General features: G+C 45.4%; 2 protein-coding genes and 1 pseudogene across 2 annotated transcripts in view; all 3 read right to left on the bottom strand.

Moving 5' to 3' along the window:
• The window catches only part of LOC124672769, a 23,255-nt gene extending 11,434 nt beyond the window's left edge, over positions 1 to 11,821 (bottom strand). The window contains exon 1 of the mRNA XM_047208946.1: positions 11,501 to 11,821. Within this exon, the coding sequence (XP_047064902.1) occupies positions 11,501 to 11,821 (321 nt within the window). The remainder of the gene's footprint in view (positions 1 to 11,500) is intronic.
• Positions 11,822 to 13,677: 1,856 nt separating this feature from the next.
• Positions 13,678 to 15,200, bottom strand: LOC124679483. Its single transcript, XM_047215229.1, has 3 exons — positions 15,084 to 15,200; positions 14,423 to 14,563; positions 13,678 to 14,146 (listed from the first exon to the last, which is right to left on the bottom strand). The coding sequence occupies exons 1-3, from the start codon at positions 15,157 to 15,159 to the stop codon at positions 13,845 to 13,847; spliced, it is 519 nt and encodes a 172-aa protein (XP_047071185.1). The 5' UTR covers positions 15,160 to 15,200; the 3' UTR covers positions 13,678 to 13,844.
• Positions 15,186 to 16,245, bottom strand: LOC124672768 (annotated as a pseudogene).
• Between the last annotated feature and the right edge of the window lie 5,744 nt (positions 16,246 to 21,989).

The raw sequence follows: 21,989 nt of genomic DNA, 5'->3' as shown, positions 1-21,989 counted from the left end.
CGGGTCTTATTCGAAGACTTGGAGACCAACTCTTGGGGATCCACCTATATAATGAGGGGCCAAGGGAGGGGCCGGCCACCCCAAGACCACAAGCCGGCCGCCCCCTTGAAGTGGCCGGCCACCCCCTCCCAAACCCTAGCCGCCCCCTCTCCTCCATATCTTCCGCGTAGCTTTAGCGAAGCTCCGCCGGAGTTCTTCACCGCCACCGACACCACGCCATCGTGCTGTCGGATTCAAGAGGAGCTACTACTTCTGCTGCCCGCTAGAACGGGAGGTGGACGTCGTCTTCATCAACAACCGAACGTGTGACCGAGTACGGAGGTGCTGCCCGTTCGTGGCGCCGGAACCGATCGTGATCAAGATCTTCTACGCGCTTTTGCAAGCGGCAAGTGAACGTCTACCGCAGCAACAAGAGCCTCATCTTGTAGGCTTTGGAATCTCTTCAAGGGTGAGACTCGATACCCCCTCGTTGCTACCGTCTTCTAGATTGCATCTTGGCTTGGATTGCGTGTTCGCGGTAGGAAATTTTTTGTTTTCTATGCAACGTTTTCCTACAATCATCCCATATGATCTCAAGTTTCTCTCCGGTTCAACTCCGAGGGAGTTCCCCCCTATACATGCAGAATCTGCCTAAGTGTAGGAACCCCCTGTCCGAGAAGCCGGACACACCTGGGGGTAGCCTTGGATATAAAACCATCTCAAATCACTTTTGTGCATTCCATGTGGACACACACAAGTTTTGGGGCCATTCCCTAGATCCGATGCTCGATTTCCGATGAAACCCTAGTTCTGTTGACCGCGCGGTCTACCCCTTTGACTGCATCCCATCGGGGGTCCCCCGTGGGCATATGCCTCCATTTGAGCTTGGTTAGGTCATAGGTACATGTGGAAACAAGGATCATCCCATATGATCCCAAGTTTCTCTCCGGCTCAACTCCGAGGGAGTTCCCCCTATACATGCAGAATCCGCCTAAGTGTAGGAACCCTCTCGTCCGAGAAGCCGGACACACCTGGGGGTAGCCTTGGATATAAAACCATCTCAAATCACTTTTGTGCATTCCATGTGGACACACACAAGTTTTGGGGCCATTCCCTAGATCCGATGCTCGATTTCCGATGAAACCCTAGTTCCGTTGACCGCGCGGTCTACCCCTTTGATCGCATCCCATCGGGGTCCCCGGTGGGCATATGCCTCCATTTGAGCTTGGTTAGGTCATAGGTACATGTGGAAACAAGGATCATCCCATATGATCTCAAGTTTCTCTCCGGTTCAACTCCGAGGGAGTTCCCCCTATACATGCAGAACCGCCTAAGTGTTGGAACCCCCGTCCGAGAAGCCGGACACACCCGGGGGTAGCCTTGGATATAAAACCATCTCAAATCACTTTTGTGCATTCCATGTGGACACACACAAGTTTTGGGGCCATTCCCTAGATCCGATGCTCGATTTCCGACGAAACCCTAGTTCCGTTGACCGCGCGGTCTACCCCTTTGATCGCATCCCATCGGGGTCCCTCGGTGGGCATATGCCTCCATTTGAGCTTGGTTAGGTCATAGGTACATGTGGAAACAAGGATCATCCCATATGATCTCAAGTTTCTCTCCGGTTCAACTCCGAGGAGTTCCCCTCCATACATGCAGATCCGCCTAAGTGTAGGAACCCCCGTCCGAGAAACCGGACACACCGGGGGGTATCCTTGGATATAAAACCATCTCAAATCACTTTTGTGCATGCCATGTGGACACACACAAGTTTTGGGGCCATTCCCTAGATCCGATGCTCGATTTCTGACGAAACCCTAGTTCTGTTGACCGCGCGGTCTACCCCTTTGATCGCATCCCATCGGGGGTCCCCGGTGGGCATATGCCTCCATTTGAGCTTGGTTAGGTCATAGGTACATGTGGAAACAAGGATCATCCCATATGATCTCAAGTTTCTCTCCGGTTCAACTCCGAGGGAGTTCCCCCTATACATGCGAATCCGCCTAAGTGTAGGAACCCCCGTCCGAGAAGCCGGACACACCGGGGGGTAGCCTTGGATATAAAACCATCTCAAATCACTTTTGTGCATTCCATGTGGACACACACAAGTTTTGGGGCCATTCCCTAGATCCGATGCTCGATTTCCGATGAAACCCTAGTTCTGTTGACCGCGCGGTCTACCCCTTTGACTGCATCCCATCGGGGGTCCCCGGTGGGCATATGCCTCCATTTGAGCTTGGTTAGGTCATAGGTACATGTGGAAACAAGGATCATCCCATACGATCCCAAGTTTCTCTCCGGTTCAACTCCGAGGGAGTTCCCCCCTATACATGCAGAATCTGTCTAAGTGTAGGAACCCCCTGGCCGAGAAGCCGGACACACCTGGGGGGGTAGCCTTGGATATATAACCATCTCATATCACTTTTGTGCATTCCATGTGGACACACACAAGTTTTGGGGCCATTCCCTAGATCCGATGCTCGATTTCCGACGAAACCCTAGTTCTGTTCACCGCGCGGTCTACCCCTTTGACTGCATCCCATCGGGGGTCCCCTGGTGGGCATATGCCTCCATTTGAGCTTGGTTAGGTCATAGGTACATGTGGAAACAAGGATCATCCCATATGATCCCAAGTTTCTCTCCGGTTCAACTCCGAGGGAGTTCCCCCCTATACATGCGAATCCGCCTAAGTGTAGGAACCCCCGTCCGAGAAGCCGGACACACCTGGGGGGTAGCCTTGGATATAAAACCATCTCAAATCACTTTTGAGCATGCCATGTGGACACACACAAGTTTTGGGGCCATTCCCTACATCTGATGCTCGATTTCCGACGAAACCCTAGTTCTGTTGACCGCGCGGTCTACCCCTTTGATCGCATCCCATCGGGGTCCCCGGTGGGAATATGCCTCCATTTTAGCTTGGTTAGGTCATAGGTACATGTGGAAACAAGGATCATCCCATATGATCCCAAGTTTCTCTCCGGTTCAACTCCGAGGAGTTCCCCCTATACATGCGAATCCGCCTAAGTGTAGGAACCCCCTGTCCGAGAAGCCGGACACACCTGGGGGGGTAGCCTTGGATATAAAACCATCTCAAATCACTTTTGTGCATTCCATGTGGACACACATAAGTTTTGGGGCCATTCCCTAGATCCGATGCTCGATTTCCGATGAAACCCTAGTTCTGTTGACCGCGCGGTCTACCCCTTTGACTGCATCCCATCGGAGGTCCCCCGGTGGGAATATGCCTCCATTTGAGCTTGGTTAGGTCATAGGTACATGTGGAAACAAGGATCATCCCATATGATCCCAAGTTTCTCCCCGGTTCAACTCCGAGGGAGTTCCCCCCTATACATGCGAACCGCCTAAGTGTAGGAACCCCCGTCCGAGAAGCCGGACACACCCGGGGGTAGCCTTGGATATAAAACCATCTCAAATCACTTTTGTGCATGCCATGTGGGCACACAAGTTTTCCAGCGATTCCGACGCTCCGGTGGTCTGTAACTTGGAAAACCCTGGGGCGGGGACCCCACAGATCTACCCCTATAGCTTTCTCCGTGCGAGGGTTTACCAGTGGACTTTTTTATTTATTTTGCTTTGTTTAGGACATATGTACATGGAAACCATAGGTTGGGCATACTTTACCATAAAATAGGCTCCGTTTGAGCCATGGCGGGGTTTCCACATACAGATCCTGGATTTTACCAAGTGTTAGCCCATTATGCGGAAATCGTCAACGTCGGGTACATCCAAGGTTAGCCAAACCTTACATCACACTTTTACATATATGTTAGGGGCAGAAGCAAGTTTTCCAACAATTCGACGCTCCGTGATCTCGTTTCTTGGGAAATCCTAGGGCGGGACCCCGCAGATCTACCCCTAGGGTAAGGGTTAGGGTTATAGTTAGGGTTAGCAATGTATGTGGAAACCCTAGGGTTAGGGTTAGAGTTAGAGTTAGGGTTAGAGTTAGCGTTAGCAATGTATGTGGAAACCCTAGGGTTAGGGTTAGGGCTAGAGTTAGGGTTAGAGTTAGAGTTAGGGTTAGGGAATTCTTAAAAAATAGAACCATTTTTTACATAACGCATACTAGTAAATAAATAATAGAAACATAATATAAAGTAATATGAGAGAGAGAAAAAAGGAAAAATAAAAAAAAACTATATGCCGAGGGTGGCCGTCGGCATAGGGGGGCCATGCCCTATGCCGAGGGTAGCCCTCGGCGTCTTACCTGACGCCGTGACCGCGCCGTTGCGTCGCCGCTCTGGCAGCAGCTATGCTGGTACCTACGCCGAGGGCCAGATAGACGCCGACGGCTGCCCTCGGCGTAGGAACCTGTACACCGACGGTACCTAAACGCCGACGGCCGGCTTCCGGCGCTGCCCCGGCGAGGCCGTACGCCGACGGCCCCGACAAAAAGCCCTCGGCGTAGGGTTTGGCCGTCGGCGTCTCCGGCCATTCCTGTAGTGCTAGTCGAAGGATCAATAGCTTGTGGGTCAAAATTGGTCCGGAATCGAAGAACTCTGCTCATACGTGTCGTGATTTTCATCGTGAGCCGCCCTCTGTGCGTGTTTGCGATGTGGTCCGATTAGGTGAGCAGCTTGGCTCAGCCCGATCCATGGCGGCCTGCGCCCAACTCGCTTCTGGGCCGTAGCCCATCACTGTGCAAACAGCGTCCTTATCTGTCTTTACGCCACCCAGGTTTAACCCTAGATCTCACCAAACTGGCGCAGTCATCTTCGTCCCACCCCAGCTTACACCGCGACCACATTCCCCACCTCCAAATCCACCGCAGATCTGGTCTGGCGTTGTCTCCGGCGACCAGAGATCATTGTTCAAGTGCTGCAGTCGCCTCCGCTGATGGATCGCCGCTATGGGGGCCCTAGGCGTCCCTCTCCGAGGAGATCTCCGTCGAGAAATTACTTCGCCAACCGTCCTCGGCCTGGATCGGAGGCAGATCGTCGGGACGAACAGCGACGTTGGGAAGAGGAAAGGCGCCGTGATGCAGATTGGCGTTTCAAAGATGAGCGTCGTCGTGAGGAAGATAGAAGACTTGCAGATCAGGAGAGGCTTCGGGCGGAGGAGCGTCGCTGTGTCGAGGAGCGCCGTCGTCCGGATGAGGATCGTCGTCGGGAGGCCTCTCGCATCTCTGAGCGTGTGGCCCGCGAGCGGGCTCTGGCGGACAAGCGCCGCTTGGAGGAGGAAGCTCGCACTCGGGATCGCTGGGCGCATAGATCCGAGATGCTATCTGGAGCTTCTTCGCACTTGGAGGATCTTCATAGATCTGTCGATGTAAGTCAGAATATCTCCTCCTCCATTCCGCCTCCAGTAGCAGCTGCAGGTTCTGATAGGGTTGAAGTTGGCCTGAATCAACAGCAGTCCGAAGCTAGTTTGAACACTTCTCCTTTAGCTCCTGTCATACATGAACCGGTGGGGTCCTCTGTACCTCCACCAGCACCTAGCTTGGTTATTGCTGGTTCGAAGGCAACTGATAATAGATTCAAACAGTTTAAGGGGTCATGTATCAACTGCTGCGGCGAACATCATATAGAGGTTTGTCAGAATAGAGAGCTCTGGGAGTATAAGGCGCCGTTCTTTGGCAGTGAAGAATTTGGGTCCGGCTTCTACTCGATTCCAGTTCGTGAGATAGAGTCTCAACCCGTGGAGCAGTTGAATTACGCTCATATCACAGTTGAGAAGGGGGATGTTAATTGCGGAAATATTGAACATGAGTTTAATGTTTGGGCTGAATCTATGAAGATAAACTGGAGATTTTTTGCCAAAGAAGTGTCCCCTACCGAATTTAGAACAAGATTTCCTTCAGCAAAAGCAATCAATGAGTTAGCTCACTTTGGTAAACTCTTCATGAAAACTGTTCCTGGTGCCATTATTTCGCTGGAAAAATGGTCTGGTGATATTCAGCCAATTTCTGTGATGGAGGAAGCATGGTTTAGAGTTAAAGGTATACCTATGAATTTCAGGAATAGGTCCACTGTGTTTTATGCTGCCAGTCTTGTGGGTAAACCTCTTGCACTTGACAAGAATTTCCTGAGGAATTTTTCTTATGTGAGAGTCAAAATTGGAAGCCAGGATTTGTCCTTGGTTCCAAATACACGCATTGGTGAGATCAAGAGTGGGTTCTACGAGTTCCAATATACTAGGGAATTGTGTGAACCAATCCCTAACCCTGGTACCAGAATCATGGTTGCTGATACTAATCAAGGTGGGTTGGGTGACAATGGGACCCCCAAGAGACAGAGGACTGGCAGAAATAACTCTGATGCAGGTTCACAGTCTGCATCCCCAAAAACCAATAACAACTCTGACAGGAATGTTGGCTCAAACAGGCAGACTGCTGCTGCTGTCTATGTGGCTGCTGGCAGAGACAATGGTAAGAGGAAATTATTTGAACTGAACCCTTTCGATACAACAGAGAAACATATCGATGCTGGAACGTCTAGTTCCCCTCCTCCTCCCAACAACAAAGATGTTATTTCTGACTCTTTGTCTGGTGTACACAAGTCTGTGCCTGATGCTTTTGTCCGAGCTGTTTTATCCCCTGGTCAAGCTTCATCTAGTGCCTCGGCTTCTCCTTCTTACACACAATTTCTTCACAACCTGACCAAATCTGGCAGTGACAAGACTTTCATGTTTCAGAAGAAATACAGGGATGAGTTGGGACCCATTTTGGAAGCTGTTAATGAGGAAGATCTATCTGAGGAACAGGTTGACTATGACACCACTGATTCTGAAAGTGCTGCAACTTCTGAGAGGTACATAAATCCTGGTACAGGTGTGATGGCTTTAGCTGCTCCCTCCAGGCAAGAAAGGGTTGCTGCTAATTTGTCTGTCGATGGTTCTCGGTCAGAGATTGATGGCACACAAGAAGATCCTCTCTCCCAAGTTGACAATCCTACTGATATGGAAACTGCTGATGGCACTGGTATTAATGAAAATTTGCATCAAGCAGGTGGTGGCCCACAAAATGTCAGGATGAGCTCCAGGATCATATCCCAAGACTTACATTCCACAAGAATTCCTGAGAGAGCAAGCAGATCTGCAGCTGCAAGAGATGTTACAGGTACCAATCTTACCTCCCATAATTCCTTTGCTTTACTTGATGATGATGTTATTCATAATAGGGCCCTTGAAATGGGGGTCAACCCTGAAACTTTTACCTTGGAAAAAATTAATTATCTGAAAGATCTGGAACATGCTAGACATGCTGTTGCTATAGCTCAAAACACACATGAGAATGAGGTGGATTCAGATTCAGAAAGAGTGTTGCTTTTGGGCTTTGGGAGAGATCAAGAGCTAGAAGATGATGATGACTTCACACCTGTTGTTTCTAGAAGAAGCAAGAAGAAAAAGAGAAGTGCTGGTAAAACTAGAAGATGGAAGGGGACACCAACAAAATCAGGTGGTTCCTTTGGAGGGGCACAATCAAAATCATGTGCTGCCTCGGTGAAAGTATGCAATGATCACCCTTTGAGTGACATTGTTACTGGAACCAGATGCAGGAAAAAAACCAAAGTATTTATGATAGGAGCCACTTTTAATTGCAGAGGTGTGAGTAAGAAAGGCATGAGCAAGTTTCTGTCAGATTTTATCAGTGAACAAAATGTTGATTTCCTGGGTTTGCAAGAGACTATCAAGAAAGATTATTCTCCTGCTTTTTTCAGGAATATTGATCCTCAAGGGCAATTTGATTGGAAATGGATTAGTTCCATTGGTAGAAGTGGTGGAATTCTGGGTGGTTTTAGGCTATCCAGATTCTCCATTACTGATACTGTTGTTGGCAAGTTCTTTATCAAAGTCTCCTTGCTGGATTTGAAAATCAATTTGAAGTGGTACTTGGTGATTGTTTATGGTGCTGCTCAGGTTTGTGATAAAGATGATTTGCTAACAGAGCTTGGTATGGTCTGTAGTGATCAGAGACTCCCTCTTCTCATTGGTGGTGATTTTAATATCATAAGATTTTCCTCTGAAAAAAATAAAGGGATGAGAAACAATAGATGGTCAGATATGTTTAATTCCATTATTAATACTTATGCTCTCAGAGAAATTCATATGTCAGGTGGCCAATACACTTGGACAAATAGTCAGACTGTTCCTACTCTTGAAAAATTGGACAGATTTTTGATGAGTAGTGCCTGGGAAGACCTTTTCCCCTTGACAACTGTGCACAAGTTAAACAGAGACATTTCTGATCATAATCCCCTCATCCTGGACACCATGGAGGACAAACCAAAAAAGAAATATGAATTCAGATTTGAGAAAAGCTGGATTATGGAAGAAGACTTCCTTGCTAGAGTGGACAGAGCTTGGCAACAAAGAGTTAGAGCTACTAATAGCCTTGATAAGTTGCTGAAGAAGTTAAAAAATGTTAAGAACTGTCTGAAAGGTTGGGGACATAATCTGAGAGGGAGGTACAAAAAAAGAAAAGGGGAGATTTCTCTTTCCCTAGCTGAGCTGGAATTGAAAGAAGAAATTTCTCCCTTATCACATACAGACATTCAGAGGAAGACTGAGCTGCAGCAAGAGATGCTTGATATTCTTGACAAGGAAGAGACCTTCTGGAGACAGAGATCCAGAGATAATTGGTTGCTGCAGGGAGATTGTAATACAGCTTACTTTCATAGAATTGCTAATGGTTGCAAAAGAAAATCTACTATTTTTTCTTTGAAAAATGGGGATTCTGTGGTACAAGGGGATGATGATTTGCTACAGCATGCTACAGAGTTCTACAAAAATCTGTTTGGTCCAGTTGATGACAAAGGTGTGAGATTGAGGGAGGATGTATGGAACAGGGAAGAGAAATTGGATGACAATGACAGAGAGCTCTTGGACAGGAAATTTACTATGGAAGAAGTGAAAAATGTTGTTGACCAAATGGAAAAAAAAATAAAGCAGCAGGTCCTGATGGAATTCCTATTGAATTCTATCAAGTGTGCTGGGAGATTATTAAATTTGATATCATGGCGGTTTTTGATGATCTTTTTTATCATAGGATTGATCTGGCCAGAATCAACTATGGCATTGTTACTCTGATTCCAAAAGGGGTGGAGGCAGATAGAATTCAAAAATTCAGACCCATTTGCCTGCTACAAGTTCTTTTTAAAATTTTCACCAAAACTTTAACTGTCAGAGTTGCTCCAGTGATGGAGAAATTGTTGGCACAGTGTCAAACAGCCTTCATTAAAGGGAGATACATCACTGATGGAGTAATGCTGCTGCAAGAAGTTCTGAGGGAGAGTAAATTCAGAAAACAGCAGGGGATAGTGTTGAAAATTGATTTTGAGAAAGCTTATGACAAAGTTAACTGGAATTTTCTGTTTGATTGCTGCTCCCAGAAGGGCTTTAGTGAAAACTGGATGGTTTGGATAAAGAATGTGGTAACCAATGGTACTTTGAGTGTGAAAGTTAATGACAAAATTGGTCCTTATTTCTCTAGCCATAAAGGTGTAAGGCAAGGGGATCCTTTTGCTCCCTTTTTGTTCAATATGGCTGCAAACAGCTTGTCTAAAATGGTTACCCTAGCACAACAAAATGGTCTTATCACAGGGTTGGCAAATAACTTGGTGGAAAAGGGTATTGCTATCCTTCAATATGCTGATGATACTATCCTTCTTATCCAAGACAATGAAGAACAGGCTGTGAATCTGAAACTTATCCTTTATACTTTTGAGTCAATGTCTGGCCTGAAGATTAATTTTGAAAAGAGTGAGGTTATGATGATTCTAGAAGATGAAGTGAAAGCACATAATTTGTCTCCTTGTTTAATTGTCAGCAAGGGAGTTGGCCTATTAAATATCTAGGCACTCCTGTGTGTGCCAGGAAACCATCTGTTGCTGAAATGAGCTTCCTGGGAGAGAAAACAAAGAAAAAAAATGGGTGGCTGGATGGGAAATACAATGTCTATTGGTGGGAGAGTGGTCAAGATTGATGCATGTCTTTCAAGCATTGTTGTTTATCAGATGTCTATGAGATTGCTCCATAAAACTAATATTGAACAGATGGACAAACCTATAAGAACTTTCTTTTGGGCTGGCAGTGCAGAGAAAAAGAAATACCATTTTGTGAGGTGGAAATGGATATGTAAACCCAAGAAAAAGGGTGGTTTGGGTATAAAAAATCTTCACAAGTTCAATGTTAGCCTGATGTGCAAATGGTGGTGGAAATTGGAGAATGGCTCAGGTCCTTGGCAAAAAATAATGAAACAAAAATATATGGCACATGGTGGTGTCTGCTATACAAAAAAAGGCCTGGAGATTCTCCTCTTTGGACTGATATGTTACAAGTCAAACAGATATATCTGGCTGGTAGAAGGATGAATGTGGGGAATGGAAGGGATACAAGCTTCTAGTGTGAATCTTGGTGTGATCAGATACCTTTAAAAGATAGATTTCCAGATATCTATGATATATGCAATGAGCAGGAGGTTTCTGTGGCAGAAGCAGCTGACATGCACTGGAGTTTCTCTTTCAGGAGATGGATGACTCCTGACCTTGCTTGGCAAATTCATGGACTAAACCAAATTATGTCTCAAACCATACTCACAGATGAACAAGATAGAGCTGTCTGAAAATGGACAAAAAGTGGTAAATTTTCTGTTAAGTCTGTTTACAAACACTTGTGTGGTGCAGGCCTGGACAGATCTTTTAAACATCTTTGGAAGAGCAAAATCCCTCTGAAAATCAAAATTTGGCAGTGGATGATCTGGCACAATGCCATTGCTACAAAATACAACCTGTTGAAGAGGAACTGGCAAGGAGGAGCCACTTGTCAATTCTGTGCTTGTGATGAATCCATTTCTCACCTTTTCTTCACCTGTCCAGCTGCAAAATTTGTGTGGAGTGCTGTGGGAAAGCTAATTGGTGCCCCATCCAGACCAGGATCCTTTACACAATATTTCTGGTGGCTTCCTCAGTTCTTGCCTGCTAGCAGAAACACGCAAATTGCGGGGTTAGCTGCAATTTGCTGGGCCATTTGGAAGCTTCGGAACCGTGCCTGTTTTGAGCATAAATTGATCAGTAGTCCGGTGGAGCTAATCAGTTATTCCACTATTTTCATGAAATATTGGGCAGGTTTGCATGGGGAGAAAGATGCTGCCGATCTACAGGCGGGTGTTGATGGTTTGCTGCGACTTGCTAGCGCCGCTACCTCCAATGCTGCTTCTTTTCAAGATGGTGCTCATCGTGTGCAAGCTCCTCTACGAATCGGTGATACAATCAAGATTGCTGGCGTTGACGAGATGGAGCTGGACAAGCAAGATTGATGACTCGTTTCCTGTGTCAGTGGTGATCTTAGTTCCCATGCAGTCGTTTTCTCTAGTTTGTGCTGGTGGCCCTGTACCCTGGGCATGCACTTAAAACTCCTATGATGTGTGTCGTTAGCATTAGGCGGCGGCTGTAATGGTTTTTGTTTCTTTTTTTGTGCTCACGCCTGGATGTGCTACTATGTTTCGTTATCCCTGGGTAATGAAATCCGACCTAAAATGGTCGTTTGGAAGAAAAAAGTCGAACAAGTTCATGTGTAGGTCGAGGATGGTTGGGGGGAAGAAGCGCTCGTGCGGAATGTGGTATGGAGGGTCGAGATCGGACCTGAAGTAGGGTGATCCGGTGTAGCCCATGACGAGACCGAGCAGGGGAGGTTTCTTGTGGTGGTCGCGGAAGCCGCGGAGGAATTGGGGGTCGGTAACGACGCCGCGCCATTGCTTGCAGACGAGGGAGAGGCGGGGAAATGCGGAGGGCTGAGGCGGGAGGAGGAGGAAAATCTTCCGGAGGAGGTCGTCGTCTTCCAGTGTCGCCGGCGGCAGGGCGGGATGGCGGCGATGGGTCATGTTGTGGCTGACTGTTGGGCTGAGGTCCTGAGAGTGAACTGTCGAATGGAGGACTTGTTCGGCCAGGGCCAGGGAATTAGGGATTTGGCAAGGGTCAGATTTTTTTTATATACACCTTCAAATTTGGTTACTTTTTTTTAAAGGAAGAGGGGACTGGAAAACTCCGAAGGAGCTCCATTAAACCAACACGTGGCAGGTTCAATCGAGGCTCTTTACAACACCCGCCCTATAGAACCTAGTATTTGAAGATAAGGCCTTAACATATGCAAAAACACCTTGTCTAAAAAAGATAAATAGCAATCAAGGGCACATGCATCTCTGCCGCTAGTCGTCGGCGATCTCCAGGCATTGCCGCCGAAATCAGATGGCTCGATGCTCGAGAACCCTCTCCCGATGAAGAGATCCCGTCGTCGGCCACTTCTAAGAATCCGGGGATGAACCACTTGGTTCCCTAGAGGCACCGAGCTCCGGCGAGGGATCGAAGAAACGACCTCTACAATGGAGGTTGTAGAAGGACCGCCATGTCGGCCAAAGATCACGGCAGCATAGTCGGCCACCATGTGTTCCGCTCGCGAACAACTCCCACGCCACCTAGATCTTGCAACAACAGCTGCTCTCTCCATTTTCATTCTGTCATCATGTCGGCCAAGAAGAAGAACAGGAGCAACGCCACCAGATCGAAGCTGAGCAGCAGCACCACCGACGGGCTTACTTAGAGGGTAGACTGCGAGATCCTCGCCGCCTATCTTTGGCTCCAACCCCTGGAGCACCATAAGTAGGAAGACCACCGCCGACAGCCGCCATGAACCTCCTGAGAGGTCCGACGACCTTATTCCCATCGGCATAACGTCAAACTCCATAAATGGAACAACACCTAGAGCTAACCTACTGCTACTATGAACAAGGAGGAGCCGGCCTCCTCCCCCACCCCTCTCCGGCCAGCGAGGCCGCCGGAGACGAGAGGGGAGGAGCCGGGAGCGGTGGTGGACTCTCAACGGATAGAGGAGAGAGAAAGAGAGGAGAGAGAATGGAAAAGCTCCTCTCATTCAAATTTGGTTACTAAAACAAAACTGGAAAACCAGCATATGCTCCTGGTATCCAAACAAATATTTGAATATGTTAAAAAATCTGAATAAAAATTTGGCGTGTATATGTTGACATCATATGTATGCACACCAAGTTTCGCGAAAATTTGATATTTTTTGTGTCCTATGCAATAAAAATAAAAAAGAGTCTTGTCAAAAGCTCTTTTTAAGCACCAAAATTTGTCTTTTTGCACACGACATAAAAATATCGGTTTTCCACAAAACGACTTTATGAGCACATATAATATGGGGATGTACGCATCCATCTTTTGTTCAGAATCTTTTAATATTTTGAACTATGTTTATAAGTCATTTTAAAAACCGGGAGCATATACTCCTGGGTGCAAAAACGCCTCGTCCACAACCCACACACAACATTTGATTGAAATTAGAAAAAGATCATGCTTTCTTTGCTGAACAGGTGTAGGGTTATAAGACAAAAATGCTTGGATCCGCTTTGCTGAATATCAATCCTTCTTTACTGGCTGATCTCATCCGCTTGGATCCGCTTTGCTGAACAAAAATGCTTCTTCTTGCCTTGCTTCGTGTGTTTTCAGTTTTGACGTGCCTTAGTAGTTTGTGCCGCAATAAGCATTTCTTTTGGGGATGCTGCTTTTATCTTATTCATTATCCAGAAATGAAACCAGCGGTGAAAATGGAGGAAATCTGAAGAATTCGAGTACAGTAGCCACTGTGTTTATCAACCGCAAGAATATAAAAATAAAAAACGATATGACGAATAACAGCCTGAGGAAACTAGCAAATACTGCATCACCAGCTCAGCAACTCAACATCACTAGATCAAAGTTCCTAAAATCATAAGTACAGGGTTCGGAAGAACTCGGTACAGTTCATCAGGTAGTACTTAACTAACCCTACACCTGATTACAAAAGCAGGAGTCATCAGTCCATGGCAAGTAGTTCACATTCGCATGTACTTATGGAAGTTCTTCCTCATTGGCATCCAGATTTACGCCACCTAGTTCGTCACCTGTAGGAACAGGCAAGCGGGTACCTAGCTGCTGTGTCAACTTCATAGCACTGCGGAAGTGTGGGCAGTCAGCCTTACTTTCAGGAATGCCATTGCTGCGAAACCATTTTGCCCAAGCTTTGCTAAGTTTTGATCTTGTCTCCATCTCTTTCTTGAATATCACGTCGACTCGAGTTTGTGTTAGAACCCGGCTAGGCACAAGATCCGCATCCATTACTTTAGCTCCGTGCTTTGACTTGTCAAACGCTCCTGAAAAACGAGAAGAATAAAGGACTCAACCACAAGTAATAGCTGTCCCCACATCCCCAATCCCAAAGAGTCTTGTTAACAAATAACAGCACTAAGAATTCAACATTTTCTGTAAAACTTCAAATGGAAGGGCTAACTAACAAACTAGAAAATCAATTTTTAATTAAGGATATAACTATAGACGCCCACATGTCAGCTATTAATTGACATAACCAAGTCCCAGTCGCCAATGTCTAACAGGTCATAGCCCTTAAAACCAAGATACATGTATCTTACCTCCTTTCAGTACAGTTCCACTAGAGGTAGCTGTGGCATTGCCTCCTACCACTCCTACTCCCCTTGAAGTACTGCTGCCATCATTCGCTAGAGGTTTGGAGATGCAACAAACTCTTCTTTTGCATACTGACAAGTCACTCACTAGCAAGAAAAATTGTATCAGATTGAGAAAATGAAAAAAGAACTAAATAAACGACGGGAGGGGAGACAAAGGCGAAGTTGCAGAAGATAATCAACCATCTAAAAGTTAAACTATAGTTCAGAGACAATCAGAAAAATATTGTTTCATGTCCTAACTACCTTTTTTTTCCTGCCACACACCAACCTGTCAGCAGCTGAACATCTAAATACAACAAGATACGACAAATGTGGAAATGAAAGAAAACATTCAAGCTTGGACAAGGAGGATTGAGAAACAGATAAATTCAATAAAAATAAATGCGCTTCTTTGTAATTCCATAAGATATGAAAGGTGTGGAAAATGACAGGATACACACTAGATTGAACATCTGAAAGAGTAAACGTCAACAAGAAGTATCTAGATCTGAAGAGTGAAAGATTTACAGTTAGAAAAGAAATAAATGTCAGCAACTAAGAACTAAAAATAATTTGGATCTTCCTAAGTTTCTTATTTTCTGGAAATGTTAAGACAGTGAAATACCTGCAGTATAGAAACTTCTGTATGGATAATAGTGGGTGGTCGTGAAATCATCTTTACCAAGATTCTTGAACTGCATTGTCTTGAGTTGAATCACGCAGACACCTATGTCTGTCCTTACATAAACTGCATGATCATCTTCATCATATCCCAATATCAGATTGTCCCTTCCCCCCATACGCCCTAGACCGAGGATCGTGTTCATTTGAAAGGTCTCCTGCAGCACCCATCCAGCAGCACCATCAGAGTCAACCTTCCTCTCCCACATTTCAAATTTTTGGTATTCCAGAATAGCAAGGCGAATACTGCTAGTGCTATCATCTGTCGGCATGATCTAAAAGCTGTTTAAATCATAGTACCTCAGATCTGGCATCTCGATACTAACTAGGCTCTGTCTATCCAAATCAAATATAAGCATGCCATCCTTATACCAGTCAAACGGCCAATAAAGAGAATCCCCAACAAGGGTAGCTGGACTGGTCATACCACTCATATCATACATATCGGAATATTGAATTCCTACTGTTGAGATGAGACCCCCCCATGTTCTGGTCTTGGATGAGTAGACCGATGAGTAGATCGGGGGAAGTGCTCGATTCTCATCTAAGTGGATACCTATCAAGATCACCTGAAAGGGGCTCGAGTGGCAATCCCCATGGACGTGACCTTCGTCGCTGGCAGCGCAAAGCACGGCGGCGTTGAAGACAACAATGTCCTTGTCGTCGAACCTTGGTGGGACGGACACACAACGGAGGTCTCCGGTGGCTGGGTCCCACACAATTATCCGGAGCAGGCTCCGGTCAAAAAAGAGGACGCGTCCATGCCGGCAGCCCATCAACTCCATATAGTAGTGATTGAGGATGTCTGGAGGGAAGAAGCACTCATGCGGGATGAGATCTGGAGACCTGAGATTGGACCTGAAGAAGGGGTGCCCGGTGTACCCCATGACGAGGCCGAGGACCGGAGGTATCCGGTGGTGGTCGCGGAAGCCGCGGAGGAACCGGGGGTCCGTGACGACGCTGCGCCACTGCTTGCAGACGGCGGAGATGCGGGGCAAGGTAGATGGCTGAGGGGGAAGGAGGAGGAAAATCTTCCGGAGGAGGTCGTCGACTTCCAGCGCCGCCGGTGGCGCAGCGCGGCGGGGACGGAGCCGGCGGCGGGTCATGTCGCCGGTCGACTACTGGGTGTGTGGTGTGTGCCCGTGGTGTGAACCGTCGGCTGTGTGGTCGGTGGACGGCTGGAAGCATTCACTTTTAGCATGGGCTGAACAACCTAGATTTTGTTTGGATCGTTGCCAAAATTTACCTGCTCCAAGTACTTGCAATGCCAATATGACATTTCGACGAATGCCATTTTGACCAATTATTAAGCTTACTTTTCCAACTTATGTAATAGTTCCTCTCATCCAAATAGCTAACTTTACTTTGTTCAGATACGGATGTAGCTAGACGAATTTGTTAACTAGATACTATCCAAAATAAAGTCAACTAATTTGGATCTGATGGAGTACTAAAATATCAAAGAAAAATTTGGCTGGCCATATTTGGTGTGAAAATCATGGGCTAAAACAAACATACTCCACTCACAATGTTTTGTACTGGCTGAATCAAAATCTGCCATTTATTTTGTTTGTCTTAACGGTATTTTTTTTTTGGAGGAAAATCAAGACATCCATTGTGGTTTATAGGGTCGTATCTCGGACAGAGAAGGACATTAAGTCAAAACTTATTAGTGACTAAGTATGTTTGGTTCTTGACCATACTATAGCAAGCCTAAGTTTGGCAGCCATAAAAGTGTGCCTGAGAATTTAGAAGCCAGAAAAAGATGGCATGAGTTGGCAAGAAAAACCAAACATGTGTTAAATTGCTAAACTTTGCCTTCATAAATTGTGGTCAGAAACCAAACACCCCTATGTATGTCAGTGTCACTAATGTATAAAAATTTGTGTAGCAAGTAAGGTATGTTCTTTCACCAGCTTAAAAACTAAGTTGCCACTTCCCTAGCTTCTTCCATAAGTCACCAAACTTATTAATTAGAGCTTCTAAATTGGTTATGAGATAAGTGATTCACAAGCCCCAACTAATAAGTTGCACGGCTTATGGGAGATGTTAGGGAGAAGGTGGCTTATTTTTCAAGCCGTCAAATGAACTAGGGTCTATTATTATCAGTATTGGCATGAGGTTATGCAAAAATGACACCACCATCACACGAATGAGGAACATCTTGATGGATAGTTTTCTTGTGGGGTTGTCATGATGCCTCATACGGAAAAATAAAATTAATAGGAGAGGCCCCAAAGGGCCAAGAATCTTCATTAAACAAGTTATATTTTACAATAGGGCCACATAGAAAAGGAAAAATTACAACATATGCCCTTTTTTGCATAAAGGACCCTATAAAAATCTAGAAAACATTATCGGGTCATGCTCTTTATCCACCTTGCCGGAGCTTCCCGACGTAGTCAACCGAGGCATCAACGGGAGCGAAACCACTTGGGACGAGATGACGGGAGCAAGCTATCTGACGGAGTAGAGGGGGCTCCTTGTTGGCATGATAGCCTAGACGTTGAGAAGAGTTGTTATCTGCCGACCGGAAGAAACTGAAGTCGATAAGCGAGGTGGGAGTGGCCGGTGACCATCTGCAATGATGGGGACCATGGAGCCATCGTGGATGAACTCCCGAGAGTAGCTTCATAACTCCCCTAAAGCAAATTCAAAGCCCAACAACAAAAAGCCTGTAAATCACCCTCCCTAGATCACCACGAGCATAGAGGGGGATTTTCCAAACCTTTGATGCTCTATATGTATGATAAGGGCCCTTTATTCGCAGAGGATCCAACAGCACGCTGCTGGCGTGTAGTTGACGTGGGAGTTAGAAATCTTTTTGGTGTAACTTTTCTTCGTTCCCCGGCAACGGCGCCAGAAATTTGCTTGATGCGTGTAGTTGACACGTCCGTTGGGAACCCCAAGAGGAAGGTGTGATGCGCACAGCGGCAAGTTTCCTCAGTAAGAAACCAAGGTTTAATCGAACCAGTAGGAGTCAAGAAGCACGTTGAAGGTTGATGGCGGCGGGATGTAGTGCGGCGCAACACCGGAGATTCCGCGCCAACGTGGAACCTGCACAACACAACCAAAGTACTTTGCCCCAACGAAACAGTGGAGGTTGTCAATCTCACCGGCTTGCTGTAACAAAGGATTAACCGTATTGTGTGGAAGATGATTGTTTGCAGAGAAAACAAGAAAACAAGTATTGCAAAGCAGATTTGTATTTCAAGTATTAAAAGAATGGACCGGGGTCCACAGCTCACTAGAGGTGTCTCTCCCATAAGATAAAAGCATGTTGGGTGAACAAATTACAGTCGGGCAATTGACAAATAGAGAGGGCATAACAATGCACATACATGACATGATAAGTATAGTGAGATTTAATTGGGCATTACGACAAAGTACATAGACCGCCATCCAACTGCATCTATGCCTAAAAAGTCCACCTTCAGGTTATCGTCCGAACCCCTTCCAGTATTAAGTTGCAAAGCAACAGACAATTGCATTAAGTATGGTGCGTAATGTAATCAACAACTACATCCTCGGACATAGCGCCAATGTTTTATCCCTAGTGGCAACATGCACAACACAACCTTAGAACTTTTCGTCACATCGTCCCGGTGTCAATGCAGCATGAACCCACTATCGAGCATAAATACTCTCTCTTGGAGTTAAAAGCAAAAACTTGGCCAGAGCCTCTACTAGTAACGGAGAGCATGCAAGATCATAAACAACACATATGTAATAACTTGATAATTAACATGACATGGTATTCTCTATCCATCGGATCCCGACAAACACAACATAGAGTATTACGGATAGATGATCTTGATCATGTTAGGCAGCTCACAAGATCCAACAATGAAGCACAATGAGGAGAAGACAACCATCTAGCTACTGCTATGGACCCATAGTCCAGGGGTGAACTACTCACTCATCACTCCGGAGGCGACCATGGCGGTGTAGAGTCCTCCGGGAGATGAATCCCCTCTCCGGCAGGGTACCGGAGGAGATCTCCAGAATCCCCCGAGATGGGATCGGCGGCGGCGGCGTCTCGCAAGGTTTTCCGTATCGTGGTTTTTCGCATCGTGGGTTTCGCGACGGAGGCTTTAAGTAGGCGGAAGGGCAGAGTCGGGGGCCTGACGAGGGGCCCACACCATAGGGCGGCGCGGGCCCCTCCTAGGCCGCGCCGCCTTGTGGTGTCGCCACCTCGTGGTCCCACTTCGTATGCTCTTCGGTCTTCTGGAAGGTTCATGGCAAAATAGGCCCCTGGGTCTTCGTTTCGTCCAATTCCGAGAATATTTCGTTACTAGGATTTCTGAAACCAAAAACAGCAGAAAACAGGAACTGGCACTTCGGCATCTTGTTAATAGGTTAGTTCCATAAAATGCACGAATATGACATAAAGTGTGCATAAAACATGTAGGTATCATCAATAATATGGCATAGAACATAAGAAATTATCGATACGTCGGAGACGTATCAAGCATCCCCAAGCTTAGTTCTGCTCGTCCCGAGCAGGTAAAACGATAACAAAGATAATTTCTGAAGTGATATGCCATCATAACCTTGATCATACTATTTGTAAACATATGTAGTGGATGCAGCGATCAAAACAATGGTAATGTCATGAGTAAACAAGTGAATCATAAAGCAAAGACTTTTCATGAATAGTACTTCAAGACAAGTATTAATAAGTCTTGCATAAGAGTTAACTCATAAAGCAATAAATCAAAGTAAAGGCATTGAAGCAACACAAAGGAAGATTAAGTTTCAGCGGTTGCTTTCAACTTGTAACATGTATATCTCATGGATAATTGTCAACATAGAGTAATATAACAAGTACAATATGCAAATATGTAGGAATCAATGCACAGGTTAATCACAAGTGTTTGCTTCTTGAGGTGGAGAGAGATAGGTGAACTGACTCAACATAAAAGTAAAGAGAATGGTCCTTCAAAGAGGAAAGCATCGATTTCTATATTTGTGCTAGAGCTTTTATTTTGAAAACATGAAACAATTTTGTCAACGGTAGTAATAAAGCATATGAGTTATGTACATTATATCTTACAAGTTGCAAGTCTCATGCATAGTATACTAATAGTGCCCGCACCTTGTCCTAATTAACTTGGACTACCGGATCTTTGCAATGCACATGTTTTGACCAAGTGTCACAATGGGGTACCTCCATGCCGCTCGTACAAAGGTCTAAGGAGAAAGCTCGCATTTTGGATTTCTCGCTTTTGATTATTCTCAACTTAGACATCCATACCGGGACAACATGGACAACAGATAATGGACTCCTCTTTAATGCATAAGCATGTGGCAACAATTATTATTCTCATATGAGATTGAGGATATATGTCCAAGACTGAAACTTCCACCATGAATCATGGCTTTAGTTAGCGGCCCAAAGTTCTTCTCTAACAATATGCATGCTCCAACCATGAAGGTGGTAGATCTCTCTTGCTTCAGACAAGACGGACATGCATAGCAACTCACATGATATTCAACAAAGAATAGTTGATGGCGTCCCTAGAAGCATGGTTATCACACAACAAGCAACTTAATAAGAGATAAAGTGCATAAGTACATATTCAATACCACAATAGTTTTTAAGCTATTTGTCCCATGAGCTATATATTGCAAAGGTGAATGATGGAATTTTAAAGGTAGCACTCAAGCAATTTACTTTGGAATGGCGGATAAATACCATGTAGTAGGTAGGTATGGTGAACACAAATGGCATAGTGGTTGGCTCAAGGATTTTGGATGCATGAGAAGTATTCCCTCTCGATACAAGGTTTAGGCTAGCAAGGTTATTTGAAACAAACACAAGGATGAACGGTACAGCAAAACTCACATAAAAGACATATTGTAAACATTATAAGACTCCATACAGTCTTCCGTGTTGCTCAAAACTCAATACTAGATGTTATCTAGACTCTAGAGAAACCAAATATGCAAACCAAATTAGCAAGTGATGACCCACAAGTATAGGGGGTGTATCGTAGTATCTTCGATAAGTAAGAATGTCGATCCCAACGAGGAGCAGAAGGTGTTGACAAGCAGTTTCGATGAAGGTTTCACTGTAAATGCTCACATACAAGTATTCAGGGGGTTTTGATGTAACAGATGAAATAAGTACGAGTAAGTAAAATGCGAGAGAAATAATTGCAGCGAGTGGCCCAATCCTTTTTAGCACAAAGGACAAGCCGGTTTGTTTACTTATCATGACCAAACGTTCTCGAGGACACACGGGGTTTTAGTCTAGTGCTTTCGCTACATACAGCTGATTAATCTTCATTGTTTTGATAAGTGTTGTGTTGGTGAACCTGTGCTAATGTACCGCCCTTCCTAGGACTAATACATACTTGTGATTATACCCCTTGCAAGCATCCGCAACTACAAGAAAGTAATTAAGATAAATCTAACCACAGCCTTAAACTCTGAGATCTCGCGATCCCTCCCGCATCGATATACCAACGGGGGTTTAGGTTTCTGTCACTCCAGGCAACCCCGCAATTAGCAAACGAGTACAAGATGCATTCCCCTAGGCCCATAAATGGTGAAGTGTCGTGTAGTCGACGTTCACACGACACCACTAGAAGAATAACACCACAACTTAAATATCATAACATTGAATATTACTCAACCATAGTTCACTACTAACATTTAGACTTCACCCATGTCCTCAAGAACTAAACGAACTACTCACGAGACATCATATGGAACATGATCGAGAGGTGATATGATGATGAATAACAATCCGAACATGAACTTGGTTCAATGGTTTCACTCAATAGCATCAACAACAAGTATGAATAGATACCGGGAGAGTTTCCCCTATAAAACAATCAAGATC

This window comes from Lolium rigidum, chromosome 7 (genome assembly GCF_022539505.1).
Source record: "Lolium rigidum isolate FL_2022 chromosome 7, APGP_CSIRO_Lrig_0.1, whole genome shotgun sequence".
NCBI classification, from domain to species: domain Eukaryota; kingdom Viridiplantae; phylum Streptophyta; class Magnoliopsida; order Poales; family Poaceae; genus Lolium; species Lolium rigidum.
Note: the sequence above shows the minus strand (reverse complement) of the source record. Positions and strands in the feature narration are given on the sequence as shown.